Genomic DNA, 26,039 nt, shown 5'->3' on the forward strand with positions numbered 1-26,039 from the left:
TATATACCAACATGATGTTGATTAGTTGTTTTTTTCAAGAGCCAACAAGTGTTTTCTCTTAAATATCAACACATGTATAGACATTCACGCACTACGTGAATAGGTGAAGAGTCATAAATGGACAACATACCACAGTAAAATAGTTTTCTGATCAGAAATTAAGAGTTTATTCTTACCTGCAGAGTAGAGGCTGCTGACTCGCTGGTCTCTGTCAATCCCGTGCTCCTTGGTAGACTGGACACAATGTATCTGGAACCCGCCTTTGGCACAGGCTGTCTGACTACCAGCTTTCCTTTCCTCGTCTCCGCTAGAAACAGACTGTACCAGTACGCATCGTTGGAGACCAGGGTGGAATCTGCGATGGTCGAGTTCCTCTCGCTGATCACGCTGTTCCTACTGGGAGGTGCCGCTTTACTTGGCATTGGTTTCTGACACTTCAGCACACAGGTGACCAATATGGTGATCAATAACAGAAAGGACACTGAGCCCAGGCCGATCACCAAATACAGGTTTAAATCTGAAAATATGTCATATTCTAGAGGCACTTCAGTCATGTCAGAGTAGGCTTTAACGGCAGTCTCCACTGTTGAGAGCTTTATGGTAACTGTAGCAGAGAGAGCAGGATCCCCGTTGTCCTTGGCGATGACAACCAGCCGTTGATGACGCGGATCTCTGTAACTGAACATTCTCATAGTCCGGATTTCTCCGTTGTATTGGTCCAGACTGAATAAGGTGGCGTCAGTAACCTGTAGAAACTGATATGTAATCCGAGAGTTCTGGACCGAGTCCGTGTCTATGGCTATCACCTTGGAGACCAGGGATCCTTTATCGGTGGATCTGGGGATCTTATCCTCCACCACGGAACCGTGCGCGCGCCACGGAGACACTATGACCGGGGTGTTGTCGTTCTGGTCCACAATAATGATGTGAACAGTCACGTTACTGCTGAGCGGAGGAACACCAGAGTCTCTGGCCTCAATGTGGAAAAGGAACTCCTTCTCTATCTCATAGTCAAACGTCTTTAGTGCGTAAAGATTACCGTTCTCCGGATTGATGGAGAACAGCATGGACATGGAGGTGTTCACTATCTCCTTCTCTATGATGAAATAAACTAGATACTGGTTTTCATGGAGGTCTGGATCAAACGCAGTGAGGGAACTTAGCAAGGCCCCAGGTGCGTTATTCTCCATAACGGGTATAGTGTAGAACGACTGGGGGAACTGTGGAACGTTGTCGTTTACGTCTAGTAGTTCTAAAGTCATAGTTTCGTTGTCAGATAGCGGAGGGGAACCCCTGTCTGTTACCGTAAAAGTGATTTCATATTCAGGGACCTTCTCACGATCCAGAGGCTCTGAAACTACCAACTCGTAATAGTTATCAGAAGACTCTCTCAGCGCAAAAGGTAATTTATCAGCTATACGAATATCAACTATCCCATTGTCACCTGAATCTTTATCGCTGACACTGACTACTGCTATCACCGTGTCTACTGCTATGTCCTCCTTAACTGGACTTTGAAATGATTTGATTGATATTTCGGGATGATTATCATTCATATCCGTAACTAAAATGGTTAATTTACACTGACCTGTCAATGAATTGGACCCCTTATCCGTTGCAATTACTTCCATATCATAGATCCTGAAATCCTCATAATTGATCATTTCCTTTACCGTGATCTCGCCGTTGTTAGGGTTTAAATGGAACGTTTGTTGTGTTTTCTCTGATGTATACAGGCTATAAGAATATACTATTTCCGAATTGGTGCCCTCATCTAAGTCTGTTGCATTCAATTTAACAACAAGGCTTCCAATAGGGGAGTTTTCCATTATATCGATTTTGTAGTTGTCTTTGTCAAACTTAGGGGCGTTGTCGTTCGTATCTAAAACGCGAACAACTATACTGGCTGTACCAGAGCGCGCAGGGACTCCACCGTCTTCAGCGGTGAGTATTAGATTATGAACCGCCTGCTGCTCTCGGTCTAATACCCTTTTCAGTATCAAATCAGCGAATTTTGACCCGTCTCTTCCTGTCTGAATTTCGATGGTAAAGTGCTCATTTTCGCTCAATAGGTATGTTTTCACTGAGTTTGAACCAACGTCAGGATCCACTGCATTGTTAACAGAAAATCGTTCACCACCCTGTGTTGCTTCTGAAATATCCAAGTTAATGGTGTCCCTTCGGAAATGGGGGGCGTTATCATTGATGTCCATTATCTCGATTTCGATGTAAAAGATCCGTTGTGGATTTTCAATAATAGCTTCCATTTTAAGAAAACAGGATGTCTTAGCAGGGCAAAGATATTCCCTGTCCATCTTCTCTACAATGTACAGCTCCCCCGTTTCTTTGTTCACATCCAGATATTTTTTATTCGAGATAATGTCTAACCGCATCTTACGTCTACTCAATGTTTTCACATCCAAACCTAAATCAGCTGCAAGATTAGCCACAACGGAGCTCTCTTCCATTTCTTCAGGAATAGAATAGTGAGTAACGGCATATGCCGTGTTCAGGGCGGCAGAGAAAAGAAAGAAGACCGAGACGTACCTTCTCCAGTGCTCTGCGGTGATACGTGCCTCCATTGTTATCTTTGTGAGCTTTGTTGACAAAGCAGTCAGGTCAAACAAAATGTGATACAACTGAATAAGATCGTTAAAACAGCATAGCACAATTCCTTTGGTGTTTAAGGGTGACCAGGGCAGAATAATCTCATTTTTTGACGGATTCAGCACTGGGAGCTGTCCACCACGTTTGAACACTCTCTTCTTTATGACGAAATGTCATGGCGACGATTGCGTCGCAACATAGTGTGTTTAGCTGGTAAACAGCGACACTTTGTGCATAAAACAAGGTTGTACATCTGACTAAAACAACATACAAGGACGCAAAAGTGTGGAGCACTTGTGCCTGAAAGATTGTGATGGACCTTAAGAATAGAGCAAGACCAAGGTAGCCTTTAGGTGATTTATTTTATTTTGCCACATGTATTTATCTTTGAGGTTTTCGTAGACCTTTGGTATAGAGATTGAGTATTATTTTATAAGCACTGAAGTATCTTCCATTTAATAATAAAATACATGTATAGACGTTTACGCACAAGGTGAATTTGTAAAGAGTCATACACGGACAAAAGACTACATTAAAACAGCTGTTTAAATATCTGAAATTAAGAGTTTAGTATTACCTGCAAAGTAGAGGCCGCTGAGTCGCTGGTCTCTGTCAGGCCAGTGCTCCTTGGTAAACTGGACACGATGTATCTGGAACCCGCCTTTGGCACAGGCTGTCTGACTACCAGCTTTCCTTTCCTCGTCTCCGCTAGAAACAGACTGTACCAGTACGCATCGTTGGAGACCAGGGTGGAATCCGCGATGGTCGAGTTCCTCTCGCTGATCACGCTGTTCCTACTGGGAGGGGCCGCTTTACTTGGCATTGGTTTCTGACACTTCAGCACACAGGTGACCAATATGGTGATCAATAACAGAAAGGACACTGAGCCCAGGCCGATCACCAAATACAGGTTTAAATCTGAAAATATGTCATATTCTAGAGGCACTTCAGTCATGTCAGAGTAGGCTTTAACGGCAGTCTCCACTGTTGAGAGCTTTATGGTAACTGTAGCAGAGAGAGCAGGGTCCCCGTTGTCCTTGGCGATGACAACCAGCCGTTGATGACGCGGATCTCTGTAACTGAACATTCTCATAGTACGTATCTCTCCGTTGTATTGGTCCAGACTGAATAAGGTGGCGTCAGTAACCTGTAGAAACTGGTATGTAATCCGAGAGTTCTGGACAGAGTCCGTGTCTATGGCTATCACCTTGGAGACCAGGGATCCTTTATCGGTGGATCTGGGAATCTTCTCCTCCACCACGGAGCCGTGCGCGCGCCACGGAGACACTATGACCGGGGTGTTGTCGTTCTGGTCCACAATAATGATGTGGACAGTCACGTTACTGCTGAGCGGAGGAACACCAGAGTCTCTGGCCTCAATGTGGAAAAGGAACTCCTTCTCTATCTCATAGTCAAATGTCTTTAGTGCGTAAAGATTACCGTTCTCCGGATTGATGGAGAACAGCATGGACATGGAGGTGTTCACTATCTCCTTCTCTATGATGAAATAAACTAGATACTGGTTTTCATGGAGGTCTGGATCAAACGCAGTGAGGGAACTGAGCAAGGCCCCGGGTGCATTATTCTCTATAACGGGTATAGTGTAGAACGACTGAGGGAAGACTGGCCCATTATCATTGACATCCAATAGATGTAAAGTTATCGTTTCATTATCAGACAAGGGGGGCGTTCCTCCATCGGTCACAACGAGTGTGATGTCATATTCTGGCACTTGCTCACGGTCTAATGGCTCTGAGACTTTGAGCTCATAAAGGACATCAGAGGACTTGTTCAAAACAAATGGCAGGTTTTGGTTTATAGATAGGCTGACTTTGCCATTGTCACCTGTGTCCCTGTCGCTTATCCCTACGATAGCTATGACTGTCCCCACGGGAATATTCTCATTAACTGTGCTCTTATAGGATTTAACGGTGATATCGGGATAGTTGTCGTTCATATCTGTAACGCGCACTACAACTTTACACTGCCCCAATAGGGGATGCTGTCCTTTGTCCTTAGCCTCAACATGCATCTCGTAAAACGTCATGTCTTCATAATCAATAGTGTCCTTCACTGTTATCTCTCCTGTGTTTGGATTTAGTGCAAAGACGTCTTGTGTTTTCTCTGACGTGTAAAGCGTGAATGAATACTTGATGTCTGCATTTGACCCTTCATCTAAATCTGTGGCGTTCAGCTTCATTACTAGCGTTCCAATCGGGGAGTTCTCTGTCATATTAACGGAATAAACCGGGTGGTCGAATCGAGGGGCGTTGTCGTTGGTATCTAGCACCCTAACAATGATATTAGCTGTACCGGAGCGCGCAGGGACCCCGCCATCTACAGCGGTCAATATTAGATGATGAACGGCGTGCTCCTCTCGATCTAAAGCCTTTGTCAAAACCATGTCAACGTATTTAGTACCATCACTCCCAGTCTGAATTTCGATTGTGAAATGTTCGCTTTCACTGAGTTTGTACATTTTTACAGTGTTTATACCACCATCTGGGTCCACGGCATTTGGCAAGGAGAATCTCTCACCCGGGGTAGCCGACTCTGAAACATCAAGCTCTACCCTGTCTCTGCGAAAATGAGGAGCATTATCATTGATATCTTTGATTTCTAGCTCGATATTGAAAATGCGCAAGGGACTTTCAATGATAACGTCGAGTTTAACAAAACATGTTGTTGCGGTTTTCGATGGGCAGAGGTATTCTCTGTCCATCTTTTCAACAATGTAGAGCTCCCCTGTCTTTTTGTTGACATCCAGATATTTATTGCTTTCTTGGAACATTTCAAGTTTTACCTCGCGATGAGCCAGAACTCCAACCTCCAGACCCAAATCTGCGGCTAAATTGGCCACGACGGACCCCCTCTCCATCTCCTCGGGTATGGAGTACCGAGTCACGGACAAAGTGCTGCTCCATAACGTACAAAAAACAAAGACAGCCGAGAAACACCTTTTTTCCCGATGCATTCTGAACGTTGAATTCCAGCCAGACATAGACTCCTTATACACTCGGATGCTATTAATGAGTGTACAAACATCCCGTGTAGCAGCCAGTGGTTCAGAGAATGATCGTTGTTATAAAATAAAGAGGCATGTTTGTTGAAGCTGAAACAGATCTGTTCTGCAGCAGGGCTGGACGAGAATGTCCTGGCTCCCTCTGAACAGAGCTGAGACATTTACTGGTGAACAGTGACACCGCGTGGTTAACGCAGGAGGAGAGTCAGGCTGGGAGATAAGCCACACTGGTTGATGTGATTCTGCTAAGTATGCTACTGATATTCACATTACTAAGTATGAAGGGCACGTACACACATGGGCTAGCAGTGAATCAAATGTAACAAATTCTCTGACCTCTACTCAATGATTATGACATCACCCGCGAAAAATATGAATAAAATACAGTTTTGCTGTCTAGTAACCTAATTGGACACAACAATAGACCGTTGGCAGGGATTTCAGCACCTCGCCAGTGGACAGCGCCTGAATATCACTCTAACCAAGCGTGTTTATTAATTTCAATCTAAACTTTTAGAAGGCCAAATATAGCAGGCCTGAATGGTTGAAAAACAGTACAATTACGAACAGTTTATTTTAACATACAACTCATGAATAGTCTTGACTGTAATGTTGTGTATGCAGCTGTCTCTTACACTCCTAACTGCCTCTGTATACCCTATGAAAGTCCCGCCTAATTCCTGGTGTAAATCCCATATTGTTTTTGAATAGGCTTCTAGTTTACATAATCAAATTCATGAAGACGTGGTCATCTAAGATATTTGTCAAATCAAATGAGTATTCGTGGATTAATTTACTTCTACCCGAAGGTTTTCGATTGCAAAAAAATGTCGTAATAGAAAACCTTAATAAAAAGGCATAGGGTAAAGGTACATTAATCCGCGAATAAGAATATCATTGCAGTTTCTCTGGAACCCTGCAAGGTTGGTGTTCGGCGTTGTCGTCGTCCCCCACCTTAATAAATCAAATCAAATGTGACAGCCAGACAGCCACTCACATTTTAGAGACCATAACGATCGCTGTCCATGGTGCTACAACCATGTCTATACGGCTGCATGCTACCGAATCGACGATAGGCTTTCTTTGATGCCAGGTTGTGTATATCTTTGCTTCTGCTAATGTGTACATGTTTATTGGTAGGTCTATTTGGTCGTAATTGTCTCATGTTAAGCCTTACATTTCACGAAGCTATACAAGGTGTTGCAATGCTGCCATTTAGACTGCTGGCTAGTGGCAATCATGTCATTACTTGTTCAGTAATTAAAGTTGGAAATTCAAACATTGCAGATTGTACGCGCTCTCTCCCAGCTTGCATACAAAGTTGTTGTGCGTAAAATCAAATGAAATCAAATACAGACATTTTCCCGTGACGCAAAAGGCATCATATGGGGAGGATTTCTGTATGTTCAAAGTTACATATATTGAAAACATGATCGCTGACAAGCAAAACATTTTTAGGGATTACGTCAACAATGGACTAATGAGAACAAATACAAACGGATCGTTTTGGGGTGGAGTTTTGCATTAAAGAGAATGAGAGGCTCAATTTAATTTAAGATGTTGAAAAACTGCTGTATTTCATTCACCGTTCCGTTCTGCCCCGTTTCCCCGATGTTGTTATGATATTCAAGCTGTTTTTACCATCCCTGTAACTGTCGCTTCTGCGGGGAAATCGTTTTCTAAAACTAAAACTCATAAAGAACTACCTAAGGAAGCATTAGGCTCTTGGTCAGAAGTGCGCTTTTGAACACCTGCGTAAGCTCGACTCATTGCACTGGAGCCGTCGTCGACTTGACCACGGCATATGTTCACCCATATCCCTTATACTTTTATTTATTTTATTGTATTTCTACTTGCACCAGGAAGTAGGCGGGACTTTGGTGTATTCTGTGTTCTTTTTTTCCATCACAGGTCACATGCTGAGGAACCAGAGCCCACGCACGACCTCTACAGATGACCAGGAAGCCACTGATGAACCAGAGCCAACGTATGACCTCTACAGATGACCAGGAAGCCACTGATGAACCAGAGCCAACGTATGACCTCTACAGATGACCAGGAAGCCACTGTTGAACCAGAGCCAACGTATGACCTCTACAGATGACCAGGAAGCCACTGATGAACCAGAGCCAACGTATGACCTCTACAGATGACCAGGAAGCCACTGATGAACCAGAGCCAACGTATGACCTCTACAGATGACCAGGAAGCCACTGATGAACCAGAGCCAACGTATGACCTCTACAGATGACCAGGAAGCCACTGATGAACCAGAGCCAACGTATGACCTCTACAGATGACCAGGAAGCCACTGATGAACCAGAGCCAACGTATGACCTCTACAGATGACCAGGAAGCCACTGATGAACCAGAGCCAACGTATGACCTCTACAGATGACCAGGAAGCCACTGATGAACCAGAGCCAACGTATGACCTCTACAGATGACCCGGAAGCCACTGATGAACCAGAGCCCACGCACGACCTCTACAGATGACCAGGAAGCCACTGATGAACCAGAGCCAACGTATGACCTCTACAGATGACCAGGAAGCCACTGATGAACCAGAGCCAACGTATGACCTCTACAGATGACCCGAAGCCACTTAATCCCCAAACTGATATCTCTTCTCTCAAACCAATGCCAACACGATTGTGCTAATATCAACTAAACTAGTGGTCATTTCTAAAACACAACTAAGCCTTATGTGCTTTCTTGTCTGCTTCTTCCATGCATGCTTTCTGAGTGTTAGTGCCCTCTTTTTAACGTGATCTAGTCCAGCATGTTGAACGTGTAGCACTGTGAAATAGTTTTGTTACGTGAGTACTTTACTTGATTAAATATTTGTTTTGAAATGCAAAGAAGCTTTTCCATCGCTCTCCCTCTGTTTGTGACTTAATGGCGCCCCCTGGTGGAGATCCAGCAGGCAGACTACATGTACTACAGATCTACAGTCTTTACAGATAGTAACCTTGGTAAGTAGATCTATACTAGGCCATGGCTGGTCACATCGGTCATGCACTGTGATGGGGCTGGTGTTTCATTCAGTTATCTAAGGGTCTCCATTATCGCTGTACCATCTCATTATTATACATATCTAGGCCATGGTGTTCAGGCCACGCTTTTTAAGAGTGTGTATTCATTAACACTGACTTTATATAAGTATTTTGCTTACCTAACTAATGTGTCCCTCCCTGTGTTTCATCGATCTAGCGAACGGGAGAAGCCGACTTGGAGGAGAATGTATGGGATTAGAGAGGGAGGTAAGATATGAGTATAGGGATAAACCTGCAGAATAAGCCCCATGGGTCACAGAGCTGCATGGGGTACACACATGGTCATCCCGTTCTCTAGTGATGAAACACGGAGGCTCCCTCTGAGGTTAGGATATAGAGCCTTTACTAGGCTTTAATAAGGTCAAAGGTCGGAGGCAGTGGGAGAAGACTTATATGGGAGCACTGGCATCTACACCGGATACTGAAGGGAAAGGGCATAACAGCCTCTATAGCAGGCATGAACTAAATTCAGCTGAAGACCGAACATAACAAATCATCCTATGGAAAATTGACCGCAAGAATCCCAAACAAATATAGTATTCGACTAACACATACTCATTTCAAACCTTGCTTTCATTTGTATACGATCACGTGTCTCTTATGCATGGAGGGTAGTTGGGAACAGATATCTCACATTAATATCACTTGGAGCTGATCTCCTGTTTTTTTTTACAGTCTTTTATGTCCAATAATAACAAATAAAAATAAGAAATACAGAAATATTTTTTTTTGCTCAGAAAACTTGGAGGTGCAATTAAAACCACCAATTAGGGAACCCTGCACTATAGTAATTATGGTGATGATATTAACGTTTTGGGTCAGGGATCCTATGGAACACAACACTGCTGCAGATTAATCCATGCCATGGAGTGTACCACACTCTATACCATGTTATAACAGGCTATGGTTAATATTCATAGACACAACTTAATATGTTATGACTTGTGAAAAATTGTATGCCTCCATTTTTAAGCCGATTCAATAGCTCTACGTACTATATCGCCTTTATTTAAGTGATGTTTAGCTGAACTAACGAACTCTAGCCCTGCTGTACCGTCCCCATGGCTCTCCTCCTCCTCCCCAGGAAGAGAGAAGGTCCAGTTCGAGAAGCGTCTTGCCTCCATGGAGACCGTTTCCTTATTAACAAAATTATTTTCAATCTGAGGCATGCGACCTAATTACCCCCGTGAATCCGGCCGATAGACTACTCATCTGTTGACGTTTGGAACTCATTCCCCGGGATATTAAAAGGAAAAGGGCATGGAGAGAGTGGGCAGAAGGCTCGGCATATCGCATCCAGGTGTGGCATTTGGAACGGAAGCTGCTAGCCCGCGGCTTGTGTCCAAGTCCCGCCGTCTTTAATTAAATGATATTTCGAGGAGAGATTCTGTTTGTTCAGTTAATGAACCTCGACTATTCTCTACGGGCGAATGGAAATGCGAGCACCCTAATTAGCATATGTTAGCATTTTACTATGTTTATTCCTTGCCACGGAAAACAGCTTACCGTGGCAGAAAGCCTGCCCCGCAGTTAGTGTGCCGTGGAACTTTTTTACCCTAAAACAATTTCCCAACTTTAAAGTGGATGGGTGACTCAAGCTGATTAAACACTGAATACGTGTCTCACTCAATTCAATCCATCCTTAGAATTAAACCTTTACTGCCTCTAGGCCTGTTTGGGGAAAGCTGGTGATGACAAGAGAATGCGTAATAGGCTCCACAATACAAGAAAGAAAACCATATATGAGAAAAAATACTTTATTCTCAGAAATGTATATACAGTATATGTGTTGGGTAGTTGACTGTTTAAGTCTTTGTGGATCACCTGCATCACAATTGCATCTACAAGTAGTTTGCATCTACAAGTAGGCTATATTCATATATATTCACACAAGATCTGCTTGACAGACCCCCACATTTTAAAACGTTCCAGGTGAATGAATGCAACCTGGTTATTTGTATTTAATTTCCTTTTCTTAAACATTCAAAAATAGAATTCATATTTATAACAATGTGCAAAGCGCTGTCCAATCTTAGGCTATTTGTATGTTTCTCGTCAAAATGTTGATCCACGCTGATTGTGTAAATAATAATGATCATAATACTAATAATTAATAATGATGATTTATCATACTGGGCTACAAGAGCATTGGGCCAGTAACCAAAATGTCGCTGGGTCAAATCTCCAAGCCGACGAGGTGAAAAATCTGTCTATGTTCCATTGAGCAAGGCACTTAACCCTAATTGCTCCTTTAAATCGCTTTGGATAAGAGCGTCTGGTAAATGACTCAAATCCATTGAAAATCAGACTGTGGGAAACATGTGGCAGTAATGTGTCAAAAATAGCAATGGCCAACAGTGGCAGGTGTAAAAATGAGGTCACTCTTCTTAGATTCATCTCCTCAACATCTCCCTCGTTCCTTTATTATAGAGGTCGAAAGTCCATTCATTCATTCCGGCATTTGTACACTTATTTAATTGATTCCTTTCATCCTTAGTCTGTTTACTATGTTAGCAGACATAGGGCTCATTCATACCATAGAGGCTACTCACTCACTCATTCCCTCTCAGGAGCCCATTATTAATCATTATACAGGTCATTGTTGATGACAGCTGCTGCTGCGTCTGTCTGGGGCTCGTAGTTGTGGATGAAGCGTCTCTTCTTGCCAAAGGTAGAGAAGGAGTTGTGGACGTCCAGCTCGCTGCGGTGGTGGGTGGCTGCTGGCCTCAGGGTGCACAGAGCCGACGGCGTGCCCGGGATGTACACGTTATGCTGGTAGTCTGGAGGTGGGTGGGGGTGAGGATGAGGGTGGGGGTGTGGCGGGAGAGGAGGCTGCTGGGGTTGGGGCTGTTGCTGGGGTGGAGGGGTGCACCGGGGGGTCCAAGAGCGAGGAGGAGGCCCAGTGGCAGGAGGAGACATCTTGTAGTCTGTGGAAGTAGAGCGATTATGTCAATTAACATACTGAAATCAAGGTGAGACGGATATCACAAAACACACACACACATACGTCGTTGAAGTGGTACACCTATGTGCTTATTAGCCACCTGTTCATTGGCTGTTTTCTATTATCCAGGGAGAGGCATTAGATTGTGTGTGTGTGTGTGTGTGTGTGTGTGTGTGTGTGTGTGTGTGTGTGTGTGTGTGTGTGTGTGTGTGTGTGTGTGTGTGTGTGTGTGTGTGTGTGTGTGTGTGTGTGTGTGTGTGTGTGTGTGTGTGTGTGTGTGTGTGTGTGTGTGTGTGTGTGTGTGTGTGTGCGCGTGCGTGCGTGCCTGTGTGTTTCAGGCCCAGACCCAGGCCTTCACCTACCCCTCATGTGGGTGCCCCAGGTCCAGTACTGGCCAGTCATGGGTGTCATGTAGTTCTCTGGGTCTGCATGCATGGCCTTCCTCATCAGAGTGCCATCCATGTTGATAGAGTTACAGCTGCAGAGGATAAAGATTCATACCATAAATGATCACATAATGCTTTATGGCATGAACACACACCGGCCAAAAATTAATAACGTACATATCAAAAGACCGGTATGCTGAGGTAAGTGTAATGTCAAAAGCAATGGTTACCTTTTCAAAGAGGAGTTCTGGTTCTTTGTGAGGGTCCAGTCTGTGTTTGGTTGCTTGAGCTATAGATAAAGGAGAGAAAATACTATCTTAAAACATGTCCTGTCTTACAAACCACCAAACAACCGTTCTGAAATCACCCAGCAGTAATATAGCCTACTCGTTCAACGACTTTGCCGAGTAGGGATACATATCCAATAGTATACATTTTTCATTTCCATATTCTAGGCTTCATTATATCCGGATATCTTTTTCCATGGAGCTTGACTGCCACCCTGTGGCCTTATTTCAGAACGCAGTGAGGAAGTGCGCCGTGCCATAAGCAATGACTTGCCTGTCAATTATTTCGCTTTCATCCACCGCAGCACAGCAGGGGAGGGGACCCGCACCGCGGAGTGATATTTATTCCGGGTATAAATCTCATAGTAGCCTATGGATTCCACGCTCGATTAATTGACTTAGAGCTGTTAACAAGAAGAATGCGACGTAAGCTATTATTGGAATCGGTATTCAAAATACATTCATCGGGAGTAATACACAAAACTCAATTAGAACCCCACCGGGATGAAACGAAAACACGATTTTAATCTTCAAAGAAAACCGTGCCACTCAGGAAATTAAGAAAATGACACAAGTAATTGTTTTGTGGGTTTTATGCATCATTTTTTAATGTTCCTATTACTCTGATGCTCTGAGAACATGCTTTGAATTACTGTCTTGCTGAGAAGCGGGAAAAGTTGTGCAGTCCTTTCAGCTTTACACACTATAGGTCATCTCTCTGTTTCACAGACCACTCCACTTTTTCACCTTCTCAATTTATGTATTTTTTTGTATCACCCTGCTGAAATGACACTACACGCAGGCCCACATACAACATCGTTATGGCTGACAACTAGGCTATATAACCATCCCACTGTTTCATTGGTTAAGTCTTTGAGGTTTTATGCTTTCATCCGCGACATGACTCTCGGGGAACACAGGGGTGATTTAAGGGTACCAATTAACGTCATCAAGGACACCAAGCCCCTGGAGGGACATAGCTGCTAGCAGAACAATCATCATGACCTAGAATCAAGTTCTTTATATGGCCAGAGGTGTTCTTGCTTTGAACGGGACTGACATTTTTAGTCTTCGTCTACACGGAGATCGGGATGTTCCAGGGGAAAAAAGTGTGTCCTTTTATCCGTCATACTGTCTGCCTACATTGTACCAGATTATAGAGATGACAAAAGGCAATACGCACACATCACATTCACGGTCTGCCGGTCCCATCTAGTGACTCCGGCAACAGCGGTGTCGACATCGCCCCCCCCCCCTCTCTCCCTCCCCCCTCTCTCCCTCCCCCATCCTTCACAGTTGCTCGGAACACGGGTTTACCAGCCTGGTCTCATAGACTAGACGTAACATTGTAAAGGTAAATCTGGGACAGTCAAATTAGTATGATATGTTACGTTTGGTATGGTTGCATGTTAGCAAATTCCAATAGACTTTCAGCCATTTTGCTAGCGCTATTTAGCATTGGCTTGGAAAACTACCTTGAGCTTCCTTCATACTGAACACATTGACATACAAATGTTATCCACAAGTTCATCCGACTCCAGGGAAGTAGATAAAGGGCCTGGTCAGGGTTGATGGTGCAGGTGTATAACGAAACATTTAGCAATCCTAAGGTTGCGTGTTCGGATCTCATCACGTACCGTTTTTAGCTAATTAGCAACTACTTAGCATAACCCTAACCCTTTAACCTAATTACTAACCTTAACCCTAAACCCTAAACCCCAGCCTAGCCAACGTTAGCCACCTAGCTAACGATTCCCACAACAAATTGTGATTCGTAACATATCATACAAAATATAATTCGTAACATATCATACAAAATGTCATTTCTAACATATCATACAACATGGATGGTGGACATCACAAATTAATACATACCGTACGAAACTGTACATATTATACTAGTTGATTTACATTTACTATGTTATGGCTAGCCCTGAGTCCGGATTGATGTTAACTATGTTATGTCTACCTCTGAGTCCGGGTTACAGGATCCACAGCTCTCTCCTCTCTCATTCCGCGAGGACAACGCCAGGGCACTCTACAGGCGCGCCACGTCCCAGCCTGGTACTTGGACCCCTTCACCCGTCCCCCAAAATTATCTCTTTGCATTTTTCATCAATAATGGACGAGACCCCCTTTCGTATGCACGGCATTATGGGTCGTATAATGGCTCGGCCGTGTCTGTGCCCTTGAGGCATAGTTAGTGGGGTTATTGGCCCAAAACCGTTAGAATGAAAATGAGTAGAGGTGCAGAATTCTTCAGAACGGTCGTTGATAGAATACTACAGCCCAGACAAGCGGGGTTCTATTTCAAACTTACTCCCGTCATTACGTGTCTGTCAACCGTTCACCTTGTAGCCCGGTAAAAATTCGCAGACGCTACAAGAAATCAATTCAAACGGGTGTTTGTTTTTTTATAGGAAAGTATAGACTGCATGTCTGTCTCTCTCTCGTATCACATAGCAGCAGACAGAACAGACAATGACATTGTACCCACAATACTCAATCATACAAACGTTATGGGATTTCTCAAAACCCCCTATTATTCCAAACGTGTTTACAAATAAACAAACAATGGGAAAATGAGGATTATAGACAGAGCAAATAGATGAGAAACAAGACGTGGATCGGGGATCGAAATACAAGCATCGATGTAAACATGACTGAGGTTTATTCCTCTCCGTTGCTCTGTGAAACGGAGATCTCTGGCAGACTGTTCAGTTCTGTGTGCGAGAGGAGAGAAATGCGCTCCACAACACATGCTCAGCCTACAATATACTGTGGCGTGTTCCGCTTTCTGTCATAGCCTTTGTGAATAGAATATCCACTCTCTAATTATTTCACTTCCTTTTCGTTTACTCACATGCCATTACTGTATAATCAAGGTTGTGGTTTGTCAAATATAAACACCAACATAAATGTAAACTAAATACGTGTTTGGTTGCATTAGGAGAAAGTTGACCAAGTCCGATTTATTTTTACGTTGATATGAATGTCGTTCAAGTCCAGGCAAACATATTACACTTTCGATTGTATGATTTGACCTTCATTCGGTGGAATGTCGTGTACTTGATGATTATCAAAATCAATTATTTGAAAGCCAACACATTTACTCTCACGTTACCTCATTTGGTGTGGTGGCTCCGGAATGGTTATTCACCGATGAGCTCCGGTGGTGCGCGCTCCAAGCCAAGTTATCAGCCCCCTTTGCCTCGTTGTTCCTCGGGGTGCTAATGGGGCTGCACGGCTTCAGAAACATAAAGTCGCTCTTAGCTGACTCGGGGGTCAGACATACTTTATAACAGTAGGCTTGGGACAGAGTACCGTTGCCATTGACCTCCATGCAGTTGGTGGGCACCTTCGCCCCGGTGGAGATCTGCAGGTTTAGGTTAGATTTCTTGAACACCTCCGGGGGCGGCTCTGGTTGGAAGCCCCCGCAACAGCAGCAGGCAAAGGGGGGGAGGTTATACCCACTGATGGTCTCTCTGTCCTTGTAACACTTGACCGCAGCCAGGACAATAATAGCCACCAGGAAGATTAGCGAGATGGTGCTCAGTGACACGATCAAGTAGAGGGCGAGGTTGGAGGGGGGCTGGGGGCTCAGAGTGAGGTCGCCGAAATCAGACAGGGACTCCGGCACATTGTCAACCACGGAGAGGAGGATAGAGACGGTGGCGGAGAGAGGCGGCTGCCCGTTGTCCTTGACCAGGATGACGACTCTCTGCCTCGTAGCGTCCTTATCCACGAACCGGCGAATCGTCCTTATTTCTCCCGTGTAGAGGGCGACACTAACCAGCCCCGGGTCCGTAGCCTGGAGCACCTGGTAGGAGAGGCGCGAGTTCTGTCCTGCGTCCGCATCCAGCGCAGTGATCTTGGCCACTAAGTGCCCCGCATCCACTGACCTCGGGACTACCTCTGTCGCCACGGTCCCGTTCTTGGGCAATGGGGACACGATAACCGGAGCATTATCATTCTGGTCCAAAACGAACACATTTACCGTGACATTGCTGCTGAGCGGAGGGAAACCGGCGTCCTGCGCCTGCACCCGTATCTGAAAGTTCCTTAGCTGTTCGTAGTCAAAGGATCGCAGCGCATAAATGTTTCCGTTGTCCGAGTTGATGGAGACGTAAGTGGACACGGGCATGCCTTGGATCTGACCCTCTAGAATCGAGTAGGACAGATAGGCGTTCTGATTAGAATCAGGGTCGAAAGCAGTGACTGAGCAAATGAATGCGCCCGGGGCATTATTCTCGGTCACGTAAACTGTGTATGATGGCTGTGCGAAGCGCGGGGGGTTATCATTAATATCAGACACTTGGACGAGGATGGTTTTCCTCGTGGAGAGAGACGGGGAGCCCAGGTCTCGGGCCGTGAGGGTGATGTTGTACTCGGAGACGGCTTCCCTGTCGAGAAACTCACTAGTCACCAGAGTGTAGTAGTTCTTAAAGGAGGAGTGGAGCTGAAAGGGGACGTTGCTGGGGATCTGGCAGTCCACATTTCCGTTCTCTCCCGAGTCCCGGTCCATGACACTTATAACGGCTATCACCGTGCCCGGTGGCGCGTCTTCCTGGACAGGTGTAGACACGGAGGTGAGGATGACTTCCGGCGCGTTGTCATTCACATCTAAGACATCCACCAGTACCTTACTGTGCTCGGCCACTGCCGAGGGACCCCTGTCTTTAGCCTGCACATACAGCTCATAAACACTCGCTTTCTCATAGTCCACAATCCCCTTCACTCGGATCTCACCCGTATACTGGTCCACGCTGAACAGCTCGCGCACTTTGAGCGGTGCGTGCCCACTGAACGCGTATGAGACCTCTCCGTTCGCACCCTCGTCCAAATCGGTGGCATTTAGCTTCAGCACTAAAGTCCCTCTCGGTGCGTTTTCTACCAGGCTCGCCCGGTAAACAGACCGGTCGAAAACCGGCACGTTGTCGTTGGCATCCAGCACCGTGATGGTGATGAGAGCCGTGCCCGAACGCTCTGGCGACCCCCCGTCCACGGCTGTGAGCACCATCTCGTGCGTCTTCTGCTGCTCCCTGTCCAGCGGGGTCCCCAGCACGAGCTCAGCAAACTTGCTCCCGTCATTACGTGTCTGGATGTTTAGTACAAAGTGCTCGTTGGAGCTCAGCTGGTAGGATCGGAGCGAGTTGGTGCCTACGTCCTGGTCCTGCGCGCTCTCCAACGGGAACCGGGACCCGGGCGCCGCTGACTCTGTAATCTCCAGATTGAACTCGCTCCACGGGAAGCTGGGAGAGTTGTCGTTCACATCCAAAATCTCCACCTCCACTCTGTACAGTTCTAACGGATTCTCGATCACCACTTGCAAATGTAAGAAGCAGGTCGGGCTCCGTTCACACAGCTCCTCGCGGTCGATCTTCTCGTTAACAAATAAAATACCGTTTTCCAGATTCACCTCTAAGTACTGTTTCTTGGCACCGGAGACTATCCGGAAGCGACGGGCGGACAGTTTGGCCACGTCCAAACCGAGGTCCTCAGCGATGTTACCGACAAAAGCACCGTGGTCCAACTCCTCGGGGATGGAGTACCGAATCTGTGCCAGAACCAGGTCCACCACACACGCGCACACCAGCAGGCACACCACCAGCCCGGTTAACGGTGTCCACCGCGTGCTCGTGAGCCTGTGCTCCATCTCAAAGCTTCCCAAGAAAATCATCAACGGTGAAAACAGCACAGGATGACTTTACCCGTAACTGACATTATGCGCTTTGTAAAATGATTCGTGGATTCGTTTCCAGTTGTTGTAGAAAACAAACAATCAAACACTTCAGAGCGTGTTGCTCCTTTACGCACTTACAATGTAGCCTACTTTCATCAAAGTAATGCTCTTTAGAATAATAAAAACAAGAATGTAAACTTGGAGGGGAGGAGAGGAATTGAGCGTCTCTATGTGTTGTGCTCCCCGCGCGCAATACCGGCAGTGTGTGAGCGCGGGAGGCTGGCGCTCTGAATTTCCAGTTTATTAGACAATCGGGGTGGGGAGGAGGGTGTGTGTGTGTGTGCGTGTGTGTGTGTGTGTGTAAGGAGAGGGAGGGGTTCCGTAGTTGCGAGCAGCACTGTATTGGAGAACGAAGACACGAGAGGAGCGACTCTAATTACAGTAGCACGGTTAACCCTTTCTCTGGTGCAGCTCCTCGGAGCGATTAGAGACGCGAAAGCAGCGTAGCTTTCAGTCGAGACATCAGGGGCTGATCTGGATTAATAGCTAATTGCTTTTCATCGAGGGTGTCGTTTTCTAGCTACTGCGCTGCGCAGCTGACGGAGGTTTCAGAGGTCTCGCACTGCAAAGTGTCCTTTAGGCCTTTAAAGACAACACTTTACATAGACACAGAGTTGGAAATAAAAGCCACTAAAAAAGGCTCTTCTTGTTTCATATAGATACTGGCCAGTATATGAAACTGTGCCTCCAATAGCTTCCTAGAAAATGAATACCCAAATGACCACATTGATGATTTAAATCAGCATAGAGAATTTGGGGTTTACAAAAATGATCCTTAATGGATTATTCAATGTTAAAGGTTGTTTGTGAGCATCTCTTTTCCCATCTCAAAAATTATGACAATCGTTCAAAGAGGAACTTATACTCTGGTACAAACACGCATTTTACAACTCTCTGTGTTAGCAGACCTGAACATGTATCAACACAATCATCATAAAAGCAACTTCACAAAACCACAATCACGCCCTTTAATCACATTAAGGTATTACTGTTCGGATTATATCAAAATTACATTTTACATTATAATTTGCAGAACGACATATTTGTACCTTGTCAGATAACATAAACGCATGACAAAAGACAGAGGTTATTTGTACAGACAAGGCTAAATGTTAGCCCAAGTCATGTGAACAGATGTCAACAGGATGGAATAACTTGACTAGATGATGGAGATGGCACGTCTGGCTATGATAAAACCAAGAGGACCGGGTCTGTTATGAGTGCGGTACATGTTTGCGCACATCTAATCGTTTCCCCTTTAATCCTGGCCAGTCAGTCAGATATCAACCACGTGCGCGCACACACGCAGACACACTAGGTTTACAGAATCCCTCCGCGCGCGCTAGGCCTCCTCTCTCGACAGACTCGAGTCGCATTCTAATTAAACGCCGTGGCTCAAGCTCAAATTTCTCCTCTTGAGCTGACAACACAGCCACTGACACCAAATAAATATCTTCCCGAAACCCCAGGCAGATCACCATGATACAAATCTGTCTTCGACGTCCAAATTCGGAGGTAATGCTTAATTTAACGATACAATTTAAGTAACCAAACACTTCGAAATTTGACTTTTGGAACATCTTCGAAATGTGATATTTGAGAAACATGAAGGTCTAATTCTGGCATGAAACTGTGAGAGCTTGTTGGACACCCTTCCTTAGCGACGACCCTCTTTCTTTCCTCCTCCTTCCCCCCTCACCCACAGAAACCCACCACCCGCCCTTCTTCTAGAAAAAAAGTTAAATCCGCAGGTTTAAATAACCAGAAAACACAATCTGCTCACAGACTTAACCTCCAGCAGATGGTTAAGCTTCTCCAGAAATGATTACATTTCTGAAAAAACACAATTTCCATTGGTTTCATCGTCTTTTTAATTAACGGAGTGGAGGATTAGTGTGTAGCTATCCGGGATCAACCGTTCCCCAACATAATACAAATGTTTTGTGATAAATAATCCCTAAGCACTCAGTTGGATGTACCGGCAGTCCCTCGGTGCCTGTTACATTAACATGCATTACACGGAGCATTACGATCGTTTCATCCGCCCCCCGCATTTCCTTGCACCCCCACTGCATTGTCCGACGGCGAATTCACCTTGCTCACACTCACCAACAATCACCTGACTGTCCCGGCCGGGCACACACATCGGTCATTTCTCTCCCTCACACGCAGAGAGAGAGAAAGAGGAGAGCGAGAGGGGCCACTGGGGGGTGCCCAGTGCCCTGCTAACCGGTTGAATGGCGGAGCCCCGGAGCTGGGCCCAGATTCACAAAGCACTTCTTACGCAAAAACTTAAAATAAGCTTTTTTTTAAGAAAAAAAAAGAAGTTCCTAAGAGGTTCATAACATCTTAAAATTGAGAAGTTCATATGAAAATAATTCTAATATCTTCTATGGCAGGGTCTACAGACAATCACGGACTACAAAGGGGAAACCAGCCACATCGCGGACACCGAAGTCTTGCTCCTGGACAAGCTAAACACCTTCTTCGCCCACTTTGAGGATAACACAGGGCCACCGACGTGGCCGTCTCCCAAGGACTGTGGGCTCTCAGTTTCCATGGCTGAGGCTAGTAAGACATTTAAGCGTGTTAACCCTCGCAAGGCTGCCGGCCCAGATGGCATCCCTAGTCGCAACCTCAGAGCATGGGCAGACCAGCTGGCTGGAGTGTTTACGGACATATTCAATCTCTCCCTATCACAGTCTGCCCTCCCCACTTTCTTCAATATATCCACCATTGTTCATGTACCCAAGAAAGCAAAGGAAACTGAACTAAATAACTGACCCGTAGCACTCACTTATGTCACATCATGAAGTGCTTTTAGAGGCTAGTTTGGGGTTTTAGGCTGGGTTTCTGTACAGCACTTTGAGATATCAGCTGACGTACGAAGGGCTATATAAATAAATTTGATTTGATTTGATTTGATTTAGTTAAGGGTCATATCACCTCCACCTGACACCCTAGAACCACTTACATTTTCTTACCGCCTCAATAGATCCACAGACAATGTAATCGCCATCACACTGCACACTGCCCTATTCCATCTGGACAAGAGGAATACCTACATTAGAATGCTGTTAATTGACTATAGCTCACCCTCCAAGCTCATCATTAACCTCGGGGCCCTGGGTCTGAACCCCGCCCTGTACAACTGGGTCCTGGACTCCCTGACAGGCCACCCCCAGGTGGTGAAGGTAGGAAACAACACCTCCACTTTGCTGATCCTCAACACAGGGGCCCCACAAGGGTGTGTACTCAGCCTCCTCCTGTACTCCTTGTTCACCCATGACTGCGTGGCCATGCACGCCTCCAAGTCAATCATCAAGTTTGCAGACGACCCAACAGTAGTAGGCCTGATTACCAACAATGACAAGACAGCCTACAGGGAGGAGGTGAGGGCCCTGGGAGAGAGATGCCCAGGAAAATAACCTCTCACTCAACGTTAACAAAACAAAGGAGCTGATCATGGACTTCTGGAAACAGCAGAGGGAGCACAGTTCCTCGGTGAACACATCAGTTATGATCTGAAATGATCTACCCACACAGACAGTGTGTAAAGAAGACGCAATAGCGCCTCTTCAACCTCAAGAGGCTGAAGAAATTTAGCTTGGTCCTTGGTCCCTCAAACCTCTACAGATGCACAATTGAGAGCATCTGTTGGGCTGTATCACCGCCTGGTACGGCCATTGCACCGCTCGCAACCCCAGGGCTCTCCAGAGGGTGGTGCGATCTGCCCAATGCATCACCAGGGGCTAACTACTTGCCCTCCAAGACATTTACAGTATCCCAATGTCACAGAAAAGGTCAAAAAGATGCCAAGGACATCAACCACCTGAGCCGCGGCCTGTACACCCCGTTATCATCCAGAAGGCAAGGTCGCTACAGGTGCATCAAAGCTGAGACTGAGTGTATTGTTGTGAATTGTTAGATACTACTGCACTGTTGGAGCTAGGAACACAAGCATTTCGCTACACCTGCAATAACATCTGCTAAATATGTGTATGTGACAAATGAAATTTGATTTGAAATCTTCTTAAGATGTTTGTTTGCTAGGCAGCCGTTTTAGATAGATATCTAGCTAGCAATGGTAATCACGTTAAAATATTTATTACTAAGATGACTGTTTTAAAACATGTTAAATTTCTCCTTAAAGAAAGGTTTTGTGAATTTGGGCCCTGTTCGCAGGGTTTGTTATTTTCTATGTGGACAGAGGCAAGATGTGCAAGCCATCAAAGAGTGGGCCTAGTGTTCAATTAATACCATTTCATGAGAGCAACTACACTTTTTTTAACATGACATGAAGCCGAAGATAACTTTGTAAAAACATGTTCTATAATAAAACATGTTGTTATTGTCATAACCTTTTCTTCCAATTGCATAGCTATATATATATATATATATATATTTTTTTTTAAATGAAAATCTTAAACAGTGGTTCGTTTACATTCACTACCTTAATCCTGAATTGTTTTGAAAGGGACTGGACCATAAACCGTGTGGGAAGTTTGGGAACCCAGTTGATTATCTATGGGCCTACTTGAAAATTCTTATTTTATTCATGATCCTAGAGCGCCATCTAGCGTATAATTTAAGGTGAAGAAATGACCGGGCAGATAGGACTACATAATCTTTGTTTTTTGTTTTTTACATTGCAACAATAAAACTAGTTCAATAGTAAACTATATACTCAAACCAAAGCCTACATTTTAATTTGTCAAATGTTTGCGAAATGTCAAGGCAAAGGCTACCTGAAGACTAAAAATGGTAGCCTATAAGCTGATTTACAAACTACTTTAATTCAGCACACAATTATACCCATTCATTTAAATAATATGTTTTATTGATGATACATTTTTTAAAGCCTCATTGTAGGCTACAATATAAGAATGGAAGTTCAAAATGTAAACTCTCAATAGGGAAGGTATCCTAATTGTTAAACCCTCATTCATCAATAAGAAAAAAAAACTCATTTTTGTATTTTGAATATTTTTTCCAAAAACGCTAGGTTTTCGTACCTGGGGTACATTAGATAGTTAGACAGCTGAAGTAACCTCGAAGCTAACCCTGCGCAGAGAAGGAGAGGCAGCAGAACGATTTACGACCTCTGCTATGATCTAGGCTACGTTACTCAGTGTATTGCACAAGTCTTCCTTAACCTATGTTATGTAGGGCGGCGCACAATTAGCCCAGCGTCGTCCGGGTTAGGGGAGGCGGTTATACCTATTCGTGATAGGTCGTCATTGTAAAATAAGATTTTTTCTTAACTGACTTGCCTAGTTAAATAAAGATTAACAAATACAAACAAAATTCAAGACGGAACTGCAGGTTACCAGTGAGCGAGTCAGAAAATATTTTGGTGCAAAATTTGATGATTGTTAGATTATTAAGATAATTTGGTATAACCTAAATCATTTTTTTATGCCCCCTGCCAGGTTTCGTTTTCGTTTTATTAGTTTAGACGGTGTTGCAATGAATTGAAGGATCTATTAAAATTGCTTCAGAGTTAGCATACAGGCCACACTATTTTCAAAACAAAGCACTCACTTCTCTCATTCGTGATTCTAGAGCGCCATCTACCTGATATAAAGCTTACATTCATAGACTGCAAAACTAGGGACTTTGGATAGGTACAAAATTAAATCTAGAATTGGCTTCCTATTTCGCAACAAAGCATCCTTCACTCATGCTGCCAAACATACCCTTGTAAAACTGACCATCCTACCGATCCTCGACTTCGGCGATGTCATTTACAAAATAGCCTCCAACACTCTACTCAACAAATTGGATGCAGTCTATCACAGTGCCATCCATTTTGTCACCAAAGCCCCATATACTACCCAACACCCCGACCTGTATGCTCTCGTTTGCTGGCCCTCGCTTCATACTCGTCGCCAAACCCACTGGCTCCAGGTCATCTACAAGTCTCTGCTAGGTAAAGCCCCGCCTTATTTCAGCTTACTGGTCACCATAGTAGCACACGCTCCAGCAGGTACTGTATATCTCACTGGTCACCCCCAAAGCCAATTCTTCCTTTGGCTGCCTCTCCTTCCAGTTCTCTGCTGCCAATGACTGGAACGAACTACAAAAATCTCTGAAGATGGAGACTCTTACCTCCCTCACTAGCTTTCAGCACCAGCTGTCAGAGCAGCTCACAGATCACTGCACCTGTACATAGCCCATCTGTAAATAGCCCATCCAATCATCCCCATACTGTATTTATTTATCTTGCTCATTTGCACCCCAGTATCTCAACTTGCACATTCATCCTCTGCACACCCTACCATTCCAGTGTGTATTTGCTATATTGTAATTACTTTGCCACCATGGCCTATTTATTGCCTTACCTCTCTAATCCTACCTCATTTGCACTTGCTGTATATATATTTTTCTACTGTATTATTGACTGTATGTTTGTTTATTCCATGTGTAACTCTTGTGTTGTTGTATGTGTCGAACTGCTTTGCTTTATCTTGGCCAGGTCGCAGTTGCAAATGAGAACTTGTTCTCAACTAGCCTACCTGGTTAAATACAGGTGAAATAAATCAATAAATGATTGAGTATGCATTTCAAGTCATAATGAATTGACTAGGTGTTGTAGATGAGTTTCCTAGGCTATAGTTTATTATAGTGCATAGGGCTTAAGAAGATACATTTGATCAATAACCAATTCTTCTTGATTTGTAGGCTAACTTTTGTGAACCAAATGATATTGAAATAAAAAGAAGACCAGACAGTAGCTTTGGATTTGAACTTCTCAGTCCGCAGACTGAGAGATTGGAACTGAGAACATTCAGAAGTAACCACGGAGCTATGCTGGCACAGGTAACCAGGAAGAAAAACATCTATATATAGGCTGGATGTGCATTGTGCAACCAGTGAGATTATACATGATTATTATCTGATATTCCATGGTCTCAGAGCAACTCCTGCTGGTACATGCAGGTAATTCAGGTAGCACACACAGGGGCAATGTACATGGAGATTCTGGCATTTCAGGTAAGCAAAGGCACACAACTGTGGGTTAAATAGCCTGCTCATGTTTAAGACTTTAATTTCTGATAGGCCTAGTATTACATCAAAATGTATTAGTCACATACACATTTAGCAGATGTAGCGAAATGCTTGTGTCCCTAGCGCCAACAGCGCAGATGTATCTAACAATTCACACATCTAAAAGTGAATTAATGGAATTAAGAACTGCAGTATAAAATGTAAGTACAGTATGAAAATATGAAATGAGTAAAGTGCCCAGTTAAAAAAAAATGTTTATTTAAAAAGCGTATGTAAACATTATTAAAGGGACTAGTGTTCCATTAGAGTGACCGGGATGACAACCATGTGAAAAGACAAAGCTAACAAGACAACACCACCCTCATAATAAAACCAGGCTAATATATTTCATAGTTAAAGGATATCCCAAATGAAGAAAAATAACTGATGTAATAATGTGTAACAGAAAAATCTATAAAAAATAAAAGAACCGGGCAGCGCCCACATTTCGACCCCTCAGCCGGCGAACCGACAAGGAGTCGCAACTTTGGAGTAAGTAGCAACTGTTGCGCTGAGCTGGTGCACCGTTATCAAAAGCTCGACAGCCCATAGAACAGTAGGGATACAGTATATTGTAGCACCACACCACGGGAATGTGATTACGATCCAGCATGTGCATTTGTCACTATCAACTGCAACCGTACCTTCATCCTGTGGCCTATAAAAACATTCAGGGTTAGCCTAGATACAGTGGGGTCAAATTATTGACACCCTTGATTAAAAAAAAAAGTTATTTTTTTATTTTTTATAATTACTGTGCAAAATAAATTCCTTAAATACTGAGCAATATTGTATACTAAAACATTTTAGGAAATTATATTTTTTACTAATACAATTGATCAGAGAAAGATTGTTTAAACAAGCAATCCTTTTCATCCTCGAAAAGGTATGGGTCAAAACACCCCGTTTTCAATATCTCACCTTATGAGTGTAACGAGGGTGGA

At 44.3% G+C, this 26,039-nt stretch overlaps 1 protein-coding gene across 1 annotated transcript; it reads right to left on the reverse strand.

The window, feature by feature from the left end:
• Nucleotides 1-10,426: 10,426 nt before the first annotated feature.
• Nucleotides 10,427-18,246, reverse strand: si:ch73-233f7.1 (uncharacterized protein LOC100537710 homolog). The gene is made up of 4 exons (XM_046295302.1): nt 15,427-18,246; nt 12,246-12,304; nt 11,992-12,107; nt 10,427-11,612 (listed from the first exon to the last, which is right to left on the reverse strand). Exons 1-4 carry the CDS (start codon nt 17,980-17,982, stop codon nt 11,266-11,268), a joined length of 3,078 nt encoding a protein of 1,025 aa, XP_046151258.1. The 5' UTR covers nt 17,983-18,246; the 3' UTR covers nt 10,427-11,265.
• Nucleotides 18,247-26,039: the final 7,793 nt, after the last annotated feature.

This window comes from Oncorhynchus gorbuscha, linkage group LG13 (assembly GCF_021184085.1).
Source record: "Oncorhynchus gorbuscha isolate QuinsamMale2020 ecotype Even-year linkage group LG13, OgorEven_v1.0, whole genome shotgun sequence".
In the NCBI taxonomy this organism is placed as follows: domain Eukaryota; kingdom Metazoa; phylum Chordata; class Actinopteri; order Salmoniformes; family Salmonidae; genus Oncorhynchus; species Oncorhynchus gorbuscha.